The 22,267-nt window shown below is 37.3% G+C and overlaps 1 protein-coding gene across 1 annotated transcript in view; it reads left to right on the plus strand.

Annotated features, from left to right (window-relative positions):
• Positions 1-22,019, plus strand: part of GC (GC vitamin D binding protein) — a 75,015-nt gene extending 52,996 nt beyond the window's left edge. The window contains exons 10-13 of the mRNA XM_010594185.3: positions 7,638-7,767; positions 8,239-8,336; positions 10,275-10,407; positions 21,990-22,019. Coding sequence (XP_010592487.2) covers positions 7,638-7,767; positions 8,239-8,336; positions 10,275-10,407; positions 21,990-22,019 — 391 coding nt within the window. The remainder of the gene's footprint in view (positions 1-7,637; positions 7,768-8,238; positions 8,337-10,274; positions 10,408-21,989) is intronic.
• The last annotated feature ends 248 nt before the right edge of the window (positions 22,020-22,267 follow it).

Consider the following 22,267-nt stretch of genomic DNA (forward strand, 5'->3'; position numbering starts at 1 on the left):
AGGGAGTTCTTTGGTTAGAAAATCAACAATATCAGGTATCAACCCAAGAGTAGAACACTGGGCAGAGCAACCAGAAGTCGACCCGAACAGGGAAATACAAAAAAACAAAGTAATATTATAAAATAAAAATAAAAAGCTCAAAACAGGGTAACAGTGATCTCGTTATATAAAAGAAGGCAAGATCAGAACAATAAAGAGGGACTAAGAAATGTAATCATGCACCTTCCATGTGGAGAGAAAGGTACGGCAACACAAAGAAATAAAAGTTAGGTTTAAATTTAGAAAAATGGGGGTATAAAATAAGGTAACCACAAAGGAGACAAACTATCCTACTCATCTAAATAAAATACAAGAAAAAAAGAGACTCAGCAGAAACAAAATCAACAACAACAAATATGAGGAAAGGACAATATATAATCTACTCAGCACATAAGTTTAAGTGGGAAAAAGAAACTGTCAACAACACAGAAAAAAAAGACATCAAAATGACAGAACTAAATTCATACCTATCCATAATTACCCTGAATGTAAATAGACTAAATGCACCAATAAAGAGACAGAGTGGCAGAATGGATTTAAAAAACAGATCCGTCTATATGCTGCCTACAAGAGACACACGTTAGACTTAGAGACACAAACAAACTAAAACTCAATGGATGGAAAAAAATATATCAAGTAAACAACAATCAAAAAAGAGCAGGAGTGGCAATATTAATTTCTGACAAAATAGACTTTAAAGTTAAATCCATCAGAAAGGATAAGGAAGGACACTATATAATGATTAAAGGGACAATACACCAAGAAGATATAACCATATTAAATATTTATGCACCCAATAACAGGGCTGCAAGATACATAAAACAAACTCTATCAGCACTGAAGAGTGAGATAGACAGCTCCACAATAATAGTAGGAGATTGCAACACACCACTTTCAGTGAAGAACAGGTCTTTCAGAAAGAAGCTCAACAAAGACATGGAAGATCTAAATGCCACAATCAACCAACTTGACCTCATAGACATATACAGAACACTCAACCCAACAGCAACCAACTTTTCTAGTACACATGGAACATTTCTCTAGAATAAACCACATATTAGGTCATAAAGCAAGCCTTAGCAGAATCTAAAACGTTGAAGTATTACAAAGTATCTTCTCTGACCATAAGGCCATGAAAGTGGAAATCAATCACAGGAAAAGCAGGGAAAAGAAATCAAACACTTGGAAACTGAGCACTACCCTGCTCAAAAAAGACTGGATTAGAGAAGACATTAAGGATGGCATAAAGAAATTCACAGAATCCAATGAGAATGAAAACACTTCCTATCAGAACCTTTGGGACACAGCAAAAGCAGTGCTCAGAGGAGAATTTATACCAATAAATGCACACATCCAAAAAGAAGAAAGGGCCAAAATCAAAGAACTATCCCTACAACTTGAACAAATAGAAAGAGAGCAACAAAAGAAACCCACAGGTACCAGAAGAAAACAAATAATAAAAATTAGATCTGAACTAAATGAAATAAAAAAACAGAAAAACAATTGAAAGAATTAACAAGACCAAAAGCTGGTTTTTTGAGAAAATCAACAAAATTGATAAAACACTGGCTAAACTGACAAAAGAAAAACAGGAGAGGAAGCAAATAACCTGAATAAGAAATCAGATGGGCGATATTACAACAGACCCAACTGAAATTAAAAGAATCATATCAGATTACTATGAAAAATTGTACTCTAACAAATTTGAAAACCTAGAAGAAATGGATGGCTTTCTAGAAACACACTACCTACATAAGCTAACACAAACAGAGGTAGAACAACTAAATAGACCCATAACAAAAGAAGAGATTGAAAAGGTAATCAAAAAACTCCCAACAAAAAAAAAAACCCTGGTCCGGATGGCTTCACTGCAGAGTTCTACCAAACTTTCAGAGAAGAGTTAACACCACTACTACTAAACGTATTTCAAAGCATAGAAAATGACAGAATACTCCTAAACTCATTCTATGATGCCACCATATCCCTGATACCAAAATCAGGTAAATACACCACAAGAAAAGAAAATTATAGATTATATCCTTCATGAACATAGATGCAAAAATCCTCAACAAAATTCTAGCCAATAGAATTCAACAACATATCAAAAAAATAATTCACCATGACCAAGTGGGATTCATACCAGGTATGCAGGGGTGGTTCAACATTAGAAAAGCAATTAATGTAACCCACCACATAAATAAAACAAAAGACAAGAATCACATGATTTTATCAATTGATGCAGAAAAGGCATTTGACAAAGTTCAACACTCATTCACGATAAAAACTCTCAGCAAAATAGGAATAGAAGGAAAATTCCTCAACATAATAAAGGGCATTTATACAAAGCCAACAGCCAACAGCATCCTAAATGGAGAGAGCCTGAAAACATTTCCATTGAGATCAGGAACCAGACAAGGATGCCCTTTATCACCACTCTTATTCAACATTGTGCTGGAAGTCCTAGCCAGAGCAATTAGGCCAGATAAAGAAATAAAGAGCATCCGGATTGGCAAGGAAGAAGTAAAAGTATCTCTATTTGCAGATGACATGATCTTATACACAGAAAACCCTAAGGAATCCTCCAGAAAACTACTGAGACTAATAGAAGTGTTCAGCAGAGTATCGGGATACAAGATAAACATACAAAAATCAGTTTGATTCCTCTACATCAACAAAAAGAACATCAAAGAGGAAATCACCAAATCAATGCCATTTACAGTAGCCCCCAAGAAGATAAAATACTTAGGAATAAACCTTACCAGGGATGTATGTAAAAGACCTGTACAAAGAAAACTACAGTACACTTCTGCAAGAAACCAAAAGAGACTTACATAAGTGGAAGAACATACTTTGCTCATGGGTAGGATAGAATAGACATTATAAAAACATCTATTCTACCAAAAGCGATCTATACATTTAATGCAATTCTGATCCAAATCTCAATGACATTCTTTAATGAGATGGAGAAACAAATCACCAACTTCATATGGAAGGGAAAGAGGCCCCGGATAAATAGGGCATTACTGAAAAAGAAGAACAAACTGGGAGGCCTCACTTTAGGCCTGATTTTAGAACCTATTATACTGCCACAGTAGTCAAAACAGCCTGGTACTGGTACAACAGATACATGGACCAACAGAACAGAATTGAGAATCCAGACATAAATCCATCCACATTTGAACAGTTGATATTTGACAAAGGCCCCAAAACAGTTAAATGGGGAAAAGACAGTCTTTTTAACAAATGGTGCTGGCATAACTGGATATCCATCTGCAAAAAAATGAAACCTCACTCCATGCACAAAAACTAACTCAAAATGGATCAAGGACCTAATTATAAAATCTAAAACAATAAAGATCATGGAAGAAAAAATAGGGACAACATTAGGAGCCCTAATACATGGCATAAACAGTATACAAAACATTATAAAAAATGTAGAAGAAAAACTAGATAACTGGGAGTTCTTAAAAATCAAACACCTATGCTCATCCAAAGGCTTCACCAAAACAATAAAAAGACTACCTGCAGACTGGGAAAAAGTTTTTAGCTATGCCATTTCTGATCAGCGTCTGATCTCTAAAACCTACAGGATACTGCCAAAACTCAACTGCAAAAAGACAACCCAATTGAAAAATGGGCAAAAGATATGAATAGACACTTCACTAAAGAAGACATTGAGGTAGCTAAGAGATACATGAGGAAATGTTCACAATCATTAGCCATTAGAGAAATGCAGATCAAAACTACAATGAGATTCCATCTCACTCCAACAAGGCTGGCACTAATCCAAAAAACACAAAATAATAAATGTTGGAGAGGCTGTGGAGAGATTGGAACACTTATACACTGCTGGGGCGAAGGTCAAATGGTACAACCACTTTGGAAATTGATTTGCCGCTTCCTTAAAAAGCTAGAAATAGAACTACCATACGATCCAGCAATCCCACTCCTCGGAATATATCCTAGAGAAATAAGAGCCTTTACACAAACAGATATATGCACACCCATGTTTATTGCAGCACTGTTTACAATAGCAAAAACATGGAAGCAACCAAGGTGCCCATCAACAGATGAATGGATAAATAAATTATGGTATATTCACACAATGGAATACTACGCATTGATAAAGAACAATGAGGAACCCGTGAAACATTTCATAACATGGAGGAACCTGGAAGGTATTATGCTGAGTGAAATTAGTCAGTTGCAAAACGACAAATTTTGTATAAGACCACTATTATAAGAACTTGAGAAATAGTTTAAACTGAGAAGGAAACATTCTTTTGTGGTTACGAGAGGGGGGAGGGAGGGAGGGTGGGAGAGGGGTTTTCACTAATTAGATAGTAGATAAGAACGACTTTAGGTGAAGGGAAAGACAGCACACAACACAGGGGAGGTCAGCACAACTGGATTAAACCAAAAGCAAAGAAGTTTCCTGAATAAACTGAATGCTTCAAAGGGCAGCGCAGCAGGGGCAGGGGTTTAGGGACCATGGTTTCAGGGGACATCTAAGTCAATTGGCATAATAAAATCTATTGAGAAAACATTCTGCATCCCACCTTGAAGAGTGGCGTCTGGGGTCTTAAACGCTAGCAAGCAGCCACCTAAGATGCATCAGTTGGTCTCGACCCACCTGGATCAAAGGAGAATGAAGAACACCAAGGACACAAGGCAATTACAAGCCCAAGAGACATAAACCAGAGACTACATCATCCTGAGACCAGAAGAACTAAATGGTGCCCTGCTACAACCGATGACTGCCCTGACAGGGAACATAACAGAGAACCCCCGAGGGAGCAGGAGGGCAGTGGGATGCAGGCCCCAAATTCTCATAAGACCAGACTTAATGGTCTGACTGAGACTGGAAGGACCCTGGTGGTCATGGCCCTCAGACCTTCTGTTGGCCCAGGACAGGAACCATTCCCAAAGCGAACTCTTCAGACATGGATTGAATTGGACAATGGGTTGGAGAGGGATGCTGGTGAGGAGTGAGCTTCTTGGATCAGGTGGACACTTGAGACTATGCTGGCATCTCTGGCCTGGAGGGGAGATGAGAGGGTGGAGGGGGTTACAAGCTGGCAAAATGGACACAAAAAGAGAGAGTGGAGGGAGAGAGCGGGCTGTCTCATTATGGGGAGAGTAATTGGGAGTGTGTAGCAAGGTGTATCGGAAAACCTGGTGGCGTAGTGGTTAAGTGCTACAGCTGCTAACCCAAGGGTCAGCAGTTCAAATCCCCCAGGTGCTCCTTGGAAACTCTATGGGGCAGTTCTACTCTGTCCTATAAGGTCACTATGAGTCGTAATCGACTTGACGGCACTGGGTTTGGTCTTTTTTTTTTTTTTGAGCAAGGTGTATATGGGTTTTTCTGTGAGAGACTGACTTGATTTGTAAACTTTCGCTTAAAGCACAATAAAAATTATTTTAAAAAAGTGGAAAAATATGGTAAAAAAAGAAAGAAAGATCAGACTTGCTGTCCTGACAGAGACTGGAGAAGTTCTGAGAGTATGGCCCCCGCACGCCGTTCCAGCTCAGCAATGAGGTCACTCCTGAGGTTCATCCTTCAGCTAAAGACTGAACAGTCCCGTGGAACAAAACAAGACTAAAGGGGTGCTCCAGCCCTGGGGCAGGGACTGGAAGGCAGGAGGGAACAGGAAAGCTGGTAATAGGGAAACCAAGGTTGAGAACGGAGAGTGCTGACAGGTCATGGGGTTTTTAAGCAATGTCATAGAACAATGTGTGTACTAACTGTTTGATAAGAAGCTAGTTTGTTCTGTAAACCTCCATCTAAAATGCAATAAAAAAATCTTAAAAAAATGAAAAAAAATTGTAGGGAGACTCATTAACAACATGGGTTATGCAGATGACATAGTCTTGCTTACTGAAAGTGAAGAGGACTTGAAGCACTTACCAATGAGTATCAAAGACTACGGACAAGTATGGATTTCACCTCAACATTAAGAAAACAAAAATCCTCACAACAATAAGCAATACCATGATAAACAGAGAAAAGATTGAAGTTGTCAAGGATTTCATTTTATTTGGATCCGTAATCAACACCCATGGAAAAAGCAGTGAAGAAATAAAAAAGACCCATTACATTGGGTAAATCTCCTGCAAAAGACCTCTTTAAAGTGTTGAAAAGCAAAGATGTCACCTTGAAGACTAAGGTGTACCTGACGCAAGCCATGGTGTTTTCAATTGCTTCATATGTATGTGAAAGATGGACAATGAATAAGGAAGACCGAAGAAGAATTGATGCCTTTGAATTGTGGTGTTGACGAAGAATATTGAATATACCATGAACTGCCAAAAGAACAAACAAATCTGTCTTGGAAGCAGTACAACCAGAATGGTCCTTAGAGGCAAGGATGGTGAGACTACGTTTCACATACTTTGGACATGTTATCAGGAAGCTTCAGCCCCTGGAGAAGGACATCATGCTTGGTAAAGTAGAGGGTCAATGAAAAAGAGGAAGATCCTCAGTGAAGTAGACTAATGCAGGGGCTGCAACATGGGCTCAAGCATAACAAGGACTGTGAGGATAGTGCAGGACCAGGCAGTGTTTCGTTCTGTTGTACATAGGGTCACTATGAGTGGGAATTGAATTGACAGGATGTAACAACTACAACAACAATATCAGACAGCAGAATTTGGACCAGGCTAAAACTTTAATTTACATTTTTCAAAGTACTAGCTGTTTTTCTATTAAAAAAATAAAAAACAAAAACACTGCCATGAAGTTGATTCCGACTCATAGCAACTGTATGGGAGAGAGTAGAACTGCCCCATAGGGTTTCCAGGGCTATAAATCTTTAAGGAAGCCGACTGCCACACCTTTCTCCAGAGGAGTGGCTGGTGGGTTGGGACCATTGACTTTTAGGTTAGTGGCTCAGACCTTTAACTACTGCTCCGCCAGGGCAGCCTTTTATATACGCTTGGACAGAAATGGGATAAGACATAATGGTAAAATTTAAAGGACTCTCTTGGTGTTTTATATAGGGTCTGTTGTACTATGTTTGCACAAAAAACAATGCCATATTCATTTGAAGTATATATATTTACATAATATGCATATGTATTTGACAGGAGCCCTGGTGGTACACTGGCTAAGCACTCAGCTTTTAATCAAAAGGTGGGCAGTTCGAACCCACCAGCAGCTCTGTGGGAGAAAGAGGTGGCATTTTCCTTCCCTAAAGATTACTTTTTTTTTTTTTTTTTTAAAGATTACAGCCTTGGAAACTCTATGCGGCAGTTCTATCCTGTCTTATGGGGTCATTATGAGTCTGAATAGGCTCAATGACAATGGGTTTGGGGTTTATAAATGAAAGTATACACAATACAGTTTAAGAACTTTAATTCAGTATCAACTAGTCATAGTATCTTCATTTGAAACAACTATCTGTAACTTACATTCCAATGAAAATTTTTTGTAATCCAAACTTGTTGATTTGCATGTTAATTTTAGCTAATTTTTAAAAAATTAAGATGGAAAAAAACAGGTTTTCCCCTTTATGATAGGTATGCCACATTTCATGACATGAACACACACACATCTACACACGTTAAAGCATATTATGTCCTTTTCTCTCTTATACCAGATATATATTTGAGCTAAGCAGGAGGACTCATATTCCAGAGGTATTCCTCACTACAGTACTTGAACCAACCCTAATAAGCCTTGGTGAATGTTGTGACTCTGAAGACTCTACTACCTGTTTTAACACTAAGGTACAATTTGCTAGTTTTCTTTACTAGCCTTGGTGGAAATCAGGGGTTTGCAAACTGCAGCCTATGGGCTAAATCTGGCCTGATGCTTGTTTTTATATGACCTGTGAGCAAAAAATGTGTTAATAATATTCAATGGTTTCAAAGCATTTTTAAGAATAATATTGCATGATATATGAAAATTACATGAAATTCAGGTTTCAATGTTCATAAGTAAAATATTATTGGAACACAGTCATGCTCATCCATTTATGCATTTTTTAATGGCTACTTTTGCTCTGCAACAGCAGAGTTGGATATTTGTGATAGAGAACACAATGTCTGCAACGTCTAAAATATTTACTAACTGCCTCTTTTCAGAAGAAAGTTTCCTGATGCCTGTTATATACATTAACATGGAATTATGATCTAACAGGCTCATGGGTGACCATTTCAAGATGAATAATTTGGTTATGCAATTATTATTTTTTACAGGGACCTCTACTGAAGAAAGAACTATCTTCTTTCATTGAAAAGGGACAAGACATGTGTGCTGATTATTCAGAAAACACATTTACTGAATACAAGAAAAAGTAAGAAACTCGTTCTGGCTGTATCCTCCAAATTTATCAATAATGTTTACCTGATATTGTGATTTGAAAGCATAATATATGCTAAGTGAGCAATAAAAAAAGGAGGTGCAATAAAAAGAGAGTGAGAGGCTAGAATCTAGTTACCTGAACAGAAGAAGCTGAGTTCTCTCCTGGGGAAAAAGTGTCATGTATATCAGCTGAGAGGCCAATTAGAACACTGCCACAAAAATATAAGATACAAAATCTATCTGTAGGGATTTAGCTCAAGGTGGCAAAATTAACACATAATTGATCAACGTTCTTGCCTCAAAGTGCAGATGTTGCTATACATAACTGAGGAACGGTAAACCTGCTGAAAAAGGCACCCAGATCGGTGGCATATTGCCTAACAAGAAAAAAAAAAAAACAAGAAGACACAGGCTTTTAACCAAGGGTAGTGTCAGCCATCACCAGCACCTATTCTCTGTAAATCAGAAATACAAACACGAATTAATTACAAATAATGTTGACGTTTAGTCATTTTCTCAATCAAGAGGAAGAGAAAGCATTTCTTTATGAATAGGTGTTAGCACTAAAGTAATAGGCCAGAAAATTAGAGAAATTGTACTAGATTCCTGAAAAAAAGGCTTTGTTAAGAAGACCATGCCATTCCCAACTTTGTTTATTTAGTAAATTTCTTATGTGCATTTCAAAACTTTTTTAAACAACATGGGCCTCAAGCAAGCACAGATAGATATCCACAAAAAGATCTTTCTAAAGAATCCCCAAAGAAGATACTCCATCCAGTGACCCCCCACAAGATTTACATTAGCAATACTCTAAAAGAAAATGAAAAACTGTCAAAGTCATAAATTCAAAATGGTTATTTTCCAATCTTCAGAAAACTTTTCGTCGTAGAATCTAATAGAACATTATGGAGACACTATAGAATAATGTTAAGCAGAAAATTCATGATTAAGTTCTTTGTCAACAAGTTTGAACTCCAGGATTGTATGGCACAATAGATAGTCTAGATTCCAGATGAGCATATAGTAAATTATTATTTGGCATTATTAAAGAAAGTAGAAGGTATTGAGTCTGGGTATTTGAAATCCCACCCGTACCTCCTTTTTTTTTTTTTTTTTTTTTTTATCCCTTCTGGTCCTACTTTCCTCTCCTTTCAGGTTGAACCTGCTCATGTCAGTAATTCATTTATGAGCAAACTGGTTCCCCTCACCTTTTGTCCCTCCCCAGGACCTACGTCACTAATTCTCAACTCTCAGAAAATTTGGATCTCTTCTGCCTCCCATTTTCCTCTGCTGGACTGGCAGGCATTTCTTGAACAAAGTCCCAAAGCCAGACTGAGTTATCTATTATGAGTGTGGCGAGGCACCCTGATCATAGACTATTCAAGCTGGGAGAGATTCAAAAGCTATCAAGCCTTGTCATCATCTTTAAAGTGAGATTTAGAGTTAATTATAATCAGTACTAGTTGCTGGAGAGTTGGTTCTGACTCACGGTGACTCATGTGCGTCAGTGTAGAACCGTGCTCCCTGGGGTGTTCCATAGGGTGTTCTGCAGAGTTGGGAGGTTATCTTTAAGAAGATTGAAATCTAGAACTAGAAAGAGGATAAAGTCCATTAAAAAAAAAAAAATTGAAGAGGAGGTTACTCAGATTGAAATAACTGAGCAAATGTAAGGGGAAATGTACTTCATATTCAGCAGCAATTTGCAGGTTTACTTTCATGATCTTGAAAGAGGTACAGATTACACTTTCTAAACTTAAATTTGGGTTACCAAAAATCATTCAACAGACAAAATTTTCTTGGGGGCAGGGTCAAGTGTTCCTATTTCCATTTTTTTTTTTAATCATAAAAGACCTGAAGCAACTATCATTTTGCACTAGGAATATTTATAAAAATCCATCTAGTAAAACTCTACATGAAAATGGTCTTTCAGACTTGCAGAGAGATTAAGAGCAAAATTGCCTGATGCCACCCCTACTGACCTCGCAGATCTGGTTGACAAGCGCTCAGACTTCGCCTCCAAGTGCTGTTCCATAAACTCACCTCCTCTCTACTGTAATTCCCAGGTAGGAGCGTTTAACTCTCTACTCACTACGGGGTATTCTAAGAAACATACCCTCCAATTTACTCGTTTCTCTCTCACTATTGAGGTGCCTATTTGTGGCAGGCTTTTCCTGGTGCTATTAAAACTCTGCTTTGTTGTTTTCACAATGAAAGTAAGATATACTTTTTTCAAAAGTGGATCATAGTATACCTTCTATTTTAATTATAAAAACTATTAAATATAATTTTCCTTTAATATTGTTAGGTGCCATCGAGTTGGTTCTAACAAGTTCCCTGCTGAGAATTTGCATTCTTAACAAGCTCTCCCAGAAGTTATACAAAAGAATCACTTAGGGATCTTGTTAAAATGTAGATTCTGAGTCAGTAGTTCTGGGGTAACCAAATCAAAAACTAAACCCATTGCCTTACACTCGGTTCTGATATCTGGGGTGGAAATGTAAATTCTCAGAAGGGAGCTTGTTAGAAAGGCAAATTCTCAGAAAGCATTTGAACCAGAACCAAACCCAAAAACCAAGCCCATTGCTGTTGAGTGAATTTCAACTCATAGTGACCCTACAGGGTAGAGTAGAACTGCCCCATAGAGCTTCCAAGGAGCTCCTGATGGATTCAAACTGCCAGTCTTTTGGTTAGCAGCTATAGCACTTAACCACTATACCACCAGGGTTTCCCAAACCAGAACAAACCAGCTCAAAGTCCTGGTTTTAACCACCAACCCTTAAGTTAACAGCCAAGTGCTTTATCCACTGTACCAAGAGGGCTCCTTGAAGAACTATTAAATGTTTTTCTAAACACATAAATGTTTCTTCACCATAAGAGTTATTTTCTAAAGGTTAAAAAATATATTATTAAGAATATTAAAATTTTGAAGATACTTTTAATTACATTTTTTTCTTTTAAGTAATATCAAGTGACTCCTATCTTTGAAAGATAAATAAATTAGAACTCCTATTTAAAAAACTCATTACAATCAAGTGAATTCTGGCTCATAGCAACCCTATAGAACAGAGTAGAACTGCCCCATAAGGTTTCCAAGGAGTGCTTGGTAGATCCAAACTGCTGATCTTTTGGTTAGCAGTCCAGCTCTTACCCACTGCACCACCGGTGCTCCAATTTCCCTTCACACCTTCACACCTTTCCCAATTTTTGATAGTGGTATTATTTTTTATAATACCAATGTTGATAACACAAACTATTTTGTCACTATCATTTTTCAAAATATGTAGATTTTTGCCCATATTTAAATGAATTTAAGGAATGATCATCACCTCTTTTGACCATGGCTTTCCTTTCTGGGGCTTTTAATTTATATTCATATTTTCAATAAGCATTTAACATCAAATATTTTTTCCCGGATTCACTATTTTTTTTTCTTCTTCTTGGCATTTATTGATATTGTTCCATTGTTTCATGATATTGATTAATATTGTAGAGATGGCTGAATTCAGCCCCTGTTTAAATAACCTTTAGGTAGCTATCTAACAACAAGTGGTAGCTATATATGTTTTATCTTTTATTTATTTGCCTAATGCCTGATGAAGACAGCGTTCCTTTTCACTGACATTCAGCTTGCACAGAATGCAAGTTGTCAGTCATTCCATAGTTTTCTTTTTTTTTTACTGGAATACTGTGTGTGAATCTGTAGGTTCAGTTCTTTATTCATTTCACGGAAATTTTCTTCTACTATATATCAGGTAACATTTTCCTATATCATTTGTTAAATTCCCTTCTTAAAGAGAAGCAATTATTTAATCATTTCAGTTTTTCTTCAGCAGTAACCTAATTATCACAAGCCTTCCTCTATGGCAGAAAATCTTAGAAGTTAACTATTTCTAGTTGATTCCATAACATTTCTTATTTTTTAGATTTATAACAATATACTTTTGGGTCTCAATTTATTCCTTTTCCACTATACCCTTCCATTTTATTATCATTTAATCAGCTCACTATTAAGCTCTTATTTTATCCAATGCAAGTTTTTACTAAGTTGCTTTAATGGATTATTCATAGGAAATTTTCTTCTGTCTCTTGAGTTAGATTTTCTTCCAGGCTGAGTTCTAGGGTTCAACTTCCTTTAAATGTGTGTGACTTCCCTTCCTTCCTTCCTTCGCTCCTTGCTTCCCTCCTTCCTTCCCTCCCTCCCTCCCTCCTCCCCTCCTCCCCTCCTCCCCTCCTCCCCTCCTCCCCTCCTCCCCTCCTCCCCTCCTCCCCTCCTCCCTTCCTTCCGTCCTTCCTTCCTTTTTAAATGTATATACACAGTTGCCAGATCATTTATTTTTTACCTTGTATATAACAAAGGCAGTTCTGCCAGACCTTTTATTTCCTGATCGTAGGTGAATTGGGGCTTTCCTATCCATTGTATCTGAGGCCTATTGGTTTTTTCCTATAAAGCACACTATGAAGCTGTTACTTTTATTCTATCCATTTATGTAAAACGAAGGCGTGCGGGAGGGGAGAAGAGCTCAACTTAGCCTGCGTGGATTCTTCAAGTCAGTTCCAACTTGTGGCAACACTATGTACAACAGGACAAAACACTATTGATATTGTGCCATCTTCACATTTGTTGCTAAGCTTGAGCCCATTGCTGCAGTCACTGTATCAGCCCATCTCATTGAAGGGCTTCCTCTCTTTCACTGACCCTCTACTTTAGCAAGCATGATGTTCTTCCCCAGGGACTGGTTCCTCCTGATAACATATCCAAAGTACAAGGTAGTCTTGCCATTCTCCCTTCTAAGGAGCATTCCAGCTGTACTTCTTCCAAGACAGATTTGTTCATTCTTCTGTTAGTCCACAGTATGTTCAATATTCTTTCCCAGCACCATAATTCAAAGGCATCAGTTCTTCTTTGGTCTTCCTTATTCATTGCCCAGCTTTCACATGCATATGATGCAATTTAAAATACCATGTCCTGGGTTGCTATGAGTCAGAATTGACTCTATGGCAATGGGTTTGGTTTTTTGTTGGATCAGGCACACCTTAATCCTCGAAGTGACATCTTTGCTTTAATACTTTCTAAAAGCCTTTTGCAGCAGATACGCACAATGCAATACATCTTTTGATTTCTTGACTGCTGCTTCCATGGGTGCTGACTGTGAATCCAAGCAAAACGAAATCCTTGACAATTTCAGTATTTTCTCCATTTGTTATGATGTTGTTTATTGGTCCAGTTTTGAGCATTTTTGTTTTATTTATGTTGAGGTGTAATCCACACTGAAGACATCAATATGGGCTTCAAGTCCTCTTTGCTCTCCACAAGCAAGGTTGCACCATCTGCATATCACAGGTTGTTAATGAATCTTCCTCCAATCCTGATGCCACATTCTTCTTCATATTATCCAGCTTTTCAGGTTATTTGTTCAGCATACAGACTTGAAAAGAACGGTGAATGGATACAACCCTGATGCAAATCTTGCCTGACTTTAAACCACACAGTATCCCCTTGTTCTGTTTGAATGCTTGCCCTTGTTCTATGTACAGGTTCCTCATGAGCACAATTAAGTGTTCTGTAATCCCCATTTTTTGCAATGCTATCCACAATTTGCTATGATCGACACAGTCAAATGCCTTTGCATAATCAGGAAAACACCTTTCTGGTATTCTCAGCACTCAGCCAGGATCCGTCTGACATCAGCAACAATATCCCTCATTCCAAATCTCTTCTGAATACGGCTTGAATTTCTGGAAGTTCCCTGTGGTTGCACTGCTGCAACCCCTTTTGTATAATTTTCAGAAAATTTTTACTTGTGTTTGATATTAATGAGATTGTTCAATAATTTCCACAGTCTGTTGGATCACCTTTCTTTAAAATGTGCACAAATATGGATCTCTTTCAGTTGGTTGACCAGTTATCTGTCTTCTAAATTTCTTGGAATAGACAAATGAGCACTTCCAGCGTTGCATCAGCTTATTGAAACATTTCAATTAGTATCCCATCAATTCCTGCAGCCTTGTTTTTCACCGTTGTGTTTAGTGCAGCTTGGACTTCTTCCTTCAATACTATTGGTTCTTGATCACATGCTACCTCCTGAAATGTTTGAACGTCAACCAATTTTTTTTAGTACAGTGAGTCTGTATTTCTTCTACCTTCTTTTTGGGATTTCTGCATTGATCAATATTTTGCCCATAGAATCCTTCAGTATTGCAATTCTGGGCATGAATTTTTTCTTCAGTTCTTTCAGCTTGAAAAATACAGAGTATGTTCTTCCCTTTCGGTTTTCTAACTCCAGGTCGTTGTGCATGTCATTATAATACTTAGTCTTTTTGAGCTACCCTTTGAAATTTCCTGTTCAGCTCTTTTACTTCATCATTTCTTCCATTTTCTTTTGCTACCGTATGTCCAAGTTTCAGAGTCTTTTCTGATATCCATTTTGGCCTTTTCTTTCTTTCTTCTTTTTGATAACCTTTTGCTTCTTCATATATAATGCCATTGGTGTCATCCAGCAACTCATCTGGTCTTAGGTTATTAATGTTCAGTGTATCAAATCTATTCTGAAGATAGTCTCTAAATTCAAGTGGGATATACTCAAAGTCATATTTTGGCTCTTGTGGACATGTTTTAATTTTCTCCAGCTTCGACTTGAACTTGCATGTGAGCAATTGATGGTCTGTTCCACTGTTGGCCCCTGGGCTTGTTCTGACTGATGATATGGAGCTTCTCTATCATCTCTTTCCACAGATGTAGTAGACTTGATTCCTGTGGATTCCATCCAGGGAGGTCCACATGTATAAAAAAAAAAGTCACCTTTTATGTTGTTGAGAAAAGGTATTTGCATTGAATAAGAATTGCGAAATTCTATCACACCATCTCCTGCATCATTTCTATCACCGAGGCCATATTTTCCAAATACCAGTCTTTCTTCTTTGTTTTCAGCTTTTGCATTCCAATCACCAATAATTATCAATGCCCCTTGATTGCATGTTTGATCAATTTCAGACTGTAGAAGTTGGTAAAAATCTTCAATTTCTTCATCTTTGGCCTTAGAGGTTGGTGTGTAAATTTGAGTAATAGTTGCATTAACTGTCTCCTATCATTAACAGTGTTGTACTTCAGGATAGATTTTGAGATGCCCTTCATCTTCAATTTGACATCCCTGGCATAGTAGACCATATGATTGTCTAATTCAAAATGGCCAATACCAGTCTATTTCAGCTCACTAATGCCTAGGATATCAATCTTTATGTGTTTTGTTTCATTTTTGTCAATTTCCAATTTTCCTAGATTCATACTTTGTACATTCTATCTTCTGATTATCAAATGGATGTTTGCAGCTGTTTCTTCTCATTTTGATTCATGCCACCTCAGCAAATGAAGGTCCAGAAAGCTTTACTCCATGCATGTCATTAAGGTTGACTCAACTTTGAGGAGGTAGCTCTTCCCCAATCGCATTTTGAGTGCCTTCCAACCTGAGTGGCTCATCTTCCAGCACAATATCAGACAATGTTCTGCTACTGTTCATAAGGTTTTCACTGGCCAATTGTTTCAGGTGTAGACTGCCAGGTCCTTCTGTTTTAATCTGGAAGCTCAGGTGAAACCTATCCACCATGGGAAACCCTGCTGGAATTTGAAATACCTGTTGCATAGCTTCCAGCATCACGGCAACATGAAAGCCGTAACAGCAGGACAAACTGACAGACAATGATGGCCATTGTTAGTAGACCTTGTCTATTCTCTGACTTCTCAGATTTTGTTAAATGTCTATGATATTCTCTACCAATCCATACCTATCCTATTCCAGGGTAGATGTGTTGAATTGTTCACTACTGAGTGCATACCAAAACCCAAACCCACTGCCATCGAGTCAATTCCGACTCATAGGGACCCTATAGGACGCAGTAGAACTGTCCGATAGAGTTTCCAAGGAGCACCTGGCGGATTTGAATTGCCGACCTCTTGGTTAGCAGCCATAGCACTTAACCACTATGCCACCAGGGTTTCCATTGAGTGCATAGTCCTGGTTTATAGGCCTTTTTCAGAAACAATCAGCCCATTTGTTCATATCCTCCATTTCATCTGCTACTCTTAAGCAGTCATTTCAATCACTTAACCACTACGCCACCAGAGTTTCCTTCAATTACTTAAAAGGGTAAAAAGATGAAGACAACACTTCATTTCACTTTACTGCTAATTTGGAAGTATTGGTGACAATTCTAAGAATTCTATTGTCTCACCACTCCATTTCTGGGATGTAGAGGCAGGGTTAAGAACATGCATATGCTATGCCAAAATTTTTTCTTAATTTGCTTACCTCTTTTTGATGTTTGTGATATTAAGTTGCATTTCTTTCCCACTCTGCTGGAAGCTTTTTAGGTTTTTAGTTGTTGTTGTTGCAGTTTGGGGCTGGATTTTGCAATTGTTCATTTTGTGATGGATTGAGAGGCTTTGATCTACTTGTTATTCATTTCTTTTCTCTTTCCATAAAAATAATTTAACTATAATGTTAATGTCAATACTATTTAGGCTAAAAAATTAATGCCAATTACAAGTCCTTTTCTATAAGTTTACATTCATAAGAATTCATTTCTAAGAATTCATGTTCATTTTTAAACCGTGAAACCAACAAAACCTAGTTTCTGCTAGAATACTTTTTAAAATACACAAGTATATAATAAAAGCCACAAAAGCTTAAACATTGGAGGAACACTATAAAGATAATCTATTGTGATTTCTCACTCAGTTATTTCCTTCCAGAGGTCTTTCAGCCTCCATTTAAATACCTATAACCAAAACCAAACCCATTGCTGTCAAGTTAATTCTGATTCACATCGACCCTATAGGATAGAGTAGAACTAATAGTCAACTTATTTTCTCCTGAAAAACACCTAACACTCATTGCCATCCAGTCGATTCTGATTCATAGTGATCCTATAGAACAGAATAGAACTGCCCCATAGGGTTTCCAAGGAGCAGCTGGTGGATTCAAACTGCCGACCTTCTGGTTAGCAGCTGAGCTCTTAACCACTGTGTCACCACAGCCCCATTATTTTATTTTATTTTTTTCTGTTTCGCTGCCAGGTAGCTTCATTTATTACAACATTCTTCCATAAATTAAGCCGTGATATTCCCCCTAATAATCTCTACTCAGTCTAGTTTGGTTTCTCTCTAACCAAAACCAAACCCATTGTCGTCCAGTTGATTTTGACTCATAGTGACTCTTAAAGACAGAGCACAACTGCCCCATAGGGTTTCCAGGAAGTGCCTGGTGGATTCAAACACAGACCTTCTGGTTAGCAGCCATAGCTATGTTTCTAAACCTATTGCCGTCAAGTCAATTCTAACTCATAGAGACTCTACAGGACAGGGTAGAACTGTCCCATAGGGTTCCCAACAAGTGGCTGGTGGTTTCAACCTGCTGACCTTTTGGTTAGCAGCTGTAGCTCTTAACCATTACACCACCAGGGCTCCTGGTTTCTTTCTCACAATAGAGAATATCTAGTATCTGTTCCTGATTGCAGCTCTTCTGATACTTGAAAAGTTTTTTTTTTTTTTTTTTTTTCCAATTAAGCAGTGTAAAATCTTGTTAAAAGTCTTGGACTATGCTTACCAATTCCTACATTATCTCTTAATAGTGAAGTTTTGTTTGTTTGTTTGTTTTTACTGTATAGCACTCAGTAAACAAAGTCCATTTGATAACTTTAGCTACATCATCCTGTTTGTTTTTCTTCTTTATAACCTTAGAAATTCTGATTTCTTTTGTAAATTCTACATTTATACTCTAGTCCCAAACTTGTATGCTTCTTTGTAACAACCTGTAAAGTCAGAATTCCATATTAAAAGCACACATTAGAAAAGAATCTTATTCTTTAAATTCTACTTACCTTTCATTAAGATCCAAACCATGTAAGATTCTAAATATATAAAAATCAAAAAGTGTTGGATTGTAGAAGTATTTTTGGTCATTTTTGGCATTCAAACATTTGGTATAAATCTATTAACTAAATTGTTTTCCTCCCTTTCATTTCAACTAGCTTTTGGTAATATAACATCTTAAGTTGCTTATCCTAGAAAAGTAAGATCAATTTAAACCTAGAAGTTGTCTGCCACCAGCAGAATTTGCTCTGAGGGTCCCAGTCATTGAAAAAGAAAGGAAAAAAAGAAAAAAAAAGTGACTCAGAAGTCACTTTTGAAACCCTTCCCCATCCCTTTGTTGTCTGTTTATCCAGACATGAGCTTACCTTTTTGACATGGTACAAGACAAACTGAGATTTATGCCCAAAATATGTGCTTCCTTCAAGCCCCTTGTTTTTCCATTCTTTAAGTTGCTTTTCAGTATATTTTTCATTATTACCTATTGCCATCCTAAAACTTTGTTATTTTCAACTGTGATAATAAGAAGGCAAGTTTGTGGCTTTCTGTTTTCTTGCTTTATCATCAGTAAATTTATAGGAGAGTTGCCACTACTGCTGAGTACCCTGTCTTTCAGAAATTACTAGAGAAAAGTGAGATGGATGGTGTTGTTGAGGTCTTCACGCACATCTGACTACCGAGAGCCCTCAGGGATTAGACCATCTAGTGTTACTATTGCAGCCCTGGTGGAGCCAGAGGTTAAGAATTCGGCTGCCAACCAAAAGGTTGACAGTTGGTATCTACCAGCTGCTCCTTGAAAACCCGATGGGGCAGTTCTACTCTGTCCTGTAGGATTGCTATGAGTCGGAATTTACTCACAGCAAGGGGTAATGTTACTATTGGCTTTTCTGATTGTTATTCTAAACTGACCTTTTAGCTAGGTAATAGAGCTCACTTCTGCTTTCTGATTTCGTGTTAGAGCAAAATCTGTTAGAACAGCATTCGTTTTAATTCCCAGTGCTTTCTGTGAATGTTTTTCCCACTTAGCCTATAATGTTTGAATCATATTTTATTGCTATGTCTTCTTGCCTTATATTTATTTGACAAATATGTTGCTTAAAAGTAATGCTCATCTGCTTCTTTTACTCCAAGTCCGTTACATCCAGGAATCAATCTCTGCACCTACCTGCCGTTGGAAACATACATAGCACCACTGCTGAAAGAGGGGCAATCGGGGCTTCTGACCCACACTGCAATAATGTTTCATTATTATATGGCAGTCTACTCCTACCCTCACCCTGATCTTCAGTGACCAAGACATAGAACAACCAGTGTAATTTCTTTTGGCTTTACTATTTTTTTTTTTTTTTACTATGGCACTCTGAGAAATGGTTCTTTTTTTTTTTTTTTTTTTAATGTCATAGAGGCCCAGTGCCTGCAGAGAAACTTTCAGCTGCACAATCAGACTTGAAATACTTTTTCTTTCCCCACCATAATTCAAGCAAAGTACCCAATGCACACTTCTGAGAACTCATTACCATGCTTCCTCTAAGATGTCCCAACAGAGTGCTAGTCGGCATCAACTATGATTTCCCAAAGTATTCAGAAAGCCACTGTTATTTGCTGGAGTTGCCAATTAAAATCTTGAAAACATAAAACCAAGTGCAAATAGCCAAGTGGAAGCTGAGCAAGCATGAGACTAAAAAAAATTACGCTATTCTCGCTCTCTCTTTTTCTGGGTCTCTCTGTCTCTCTGATACTTCAGGAAAAACTGCCATATCCATTCTAGTTTTTGGTGATTCTCAATGTCATAGCTAGCATTTATTAAGTCATTACTATACTATACTTAATAATATTAATATAAATTAAGAATATTAAGAGCTTTATATATATGTATTTATATAACAATCTAAAACAATTCTAAAAGTTAGGTACCACTTTAATTTCCCTCTTACAGATGGTTTTAATGAGATTTACAGAGGTTACATGATGTTAGGGAAATCCTAAGATTATATTCCATATGAGTCTGTTACTCTCACTCCATATCATTGTCACAGACTTCAGCCGTAATTTAGCTAATACTATGATAAAAAACAAAGTACTAATACCAAAAGACTGCTATTGTCTAAAAATCCAAAATTATTATTGTTAAAATAGCAAAAACCGTACTAGGTCAGTAGCATCACTTTGAGTTACACCCACTTCACTTCCTCATAATCTTCCTTCATTAGTAATACTAGCTCTGCCCAATCTGTATTAAAGTTATTTGAACCTCATATCTTAAAAAATGATAGTAAATAAAATACTTTAGATACCACCCCCAGCTATTGTTCTTTCTCCTTCCGTACAACCAAGATGCTTGAAAGAATAGCATATGCTCTGACTTCTCACATCTCCTAATTAATTCCTCAACCCTCTGAAGTCTAGCATCTGATGATATCATAGCACTATTGACAAGGTCATACTAGTAATCTCCTTCTTGCTAAAACTAATAAGCATTGTTCAGCCCTAATCATACCAGGATTCTCTGAAACACTTGATAATACCACTCTTCTCTTCATTCTTGAAAGAATTTCTTTGGCATCAGCAATATAGTCTGCTGATTTTCCTTCTATGATCCTTGCCTTCATTCTATTTCATATAGTCCCCTTCCTCGATTCATCTCTTAAATGACTTTTTTTTTTTTTGACCCTCATTACTTTCTCTGGCAGTACAGTTTCTTGAGTGTTCTTATTCATGCTTGTGTCTTTAAGCCCCATATCTCTACATCCAGTGGAAATCTCTCCCTTCAGCACCAGACTTTTTTATCAAAATGCCTGCTGGGCTCCTTGTTGTCCCACAAGAAATTCACACTCAACATGCTCAAAAATCTTCCCCCAAAACCTTCTTTTTATTGCCTAAATTTATGAATATCATTACCATTCACCCAGTTGTCCAAGAGGAAAACTAGTCATCCTTGAGTTCTCCTTTTTCTCTATCCACATACAGACACACTGAAAACCCTATCAATTCTAGCTCCTCGATATCTCTCAATCATCCATTTAACTTCTTCTACATCATCAGCTCTTAAATTTAGGCACTCTTTTACCTGAATTACAGTCTTCTAATGGTCTTACATCATTCCTTCCCCAACACCTCACACCCAATCTCGTCTCTACACTGAGATCCAAAAACCTTTGTAAAATGCAAAATGGTTAGTACGTTCCTCCAGTGGCTCTTCATTGTTTCCAAATTGAAGTTCAAATTCTTTATACTATCAAGACACTTGATTACTCAACAGTATGATTTCCTGTCACTCCTTCTCCTTGTACCTCCTATTTTGCTTATCCTGAACTACTTGCAATGTTGCAAGCACATCTTATCTCAAAACCTTTGCACTTGGTAACTCAGCCATGGATTTCCCAGTCTACCCTTGATATCTGCTTAAATCTTTCATCACGCTTCATGGTTCGGCTTAGATATCACCTCTTCTGGGAAATCTTCCCTGGCACCAAAGCTCCTCTGTGGTCCCATAATATTCTGTGCACCCCCTAATCATAGCACTTATAAAACTCTATTGTCATTGTTTTCTTGTCCGTTTTTTTCTGAAAAACTGTAAACTCTCCTAGGACAAAGATGATGTATAACTAAATATATCTGAAAGATGGCCCCTAAAAAGTGCAAGATGAAATTGAAAGAATCTTTTCCTCTAAGCAAAGTTTTAAATTTTCGTTTAAATTTTGATTTATATTTTCTGCATGACCAAGTAGGCTTCAAATGAAAGACTTCATAAATTCTATAATAAATCTTTTTTTTCACTTTCAGATTGATGCTCAAATGAAAAATTCTCTGTAGTTGTGATGCTTGTGTATTGTCTTAGGTGAGTACTTTAAAAATGCCTTTTTTAAAGGCAGCAACAATGAACCCAGCATTGTATAATGTATCTTAAAAATCAAAGAAAGGAAATTTTATCTAATCAAATTATCCACTCTAACTATTCATTATCTATTCAAACTCATTTTACAGATGTAAATATCAAAAATCTGGAGAAGCTAAGGGGCTTATACAAGCACACACAGCTGACTTCTGATACATTTAGGACT

Source organism: Loxodonta africana, chromosome 5 (assembly GCF_030014295.1).
Source record: "Loxodonta africana isolate mLoxAfr1 chromosome 5, mLoxAfr1.hap2, whole genome shotgun sequence".
Taxonomy (NCBI): Eukaryota; Metazoa; Chordata; class Mammalia; order Proboscidea; family Elephantidae; genus Loxodonta; species Loxodonta africana.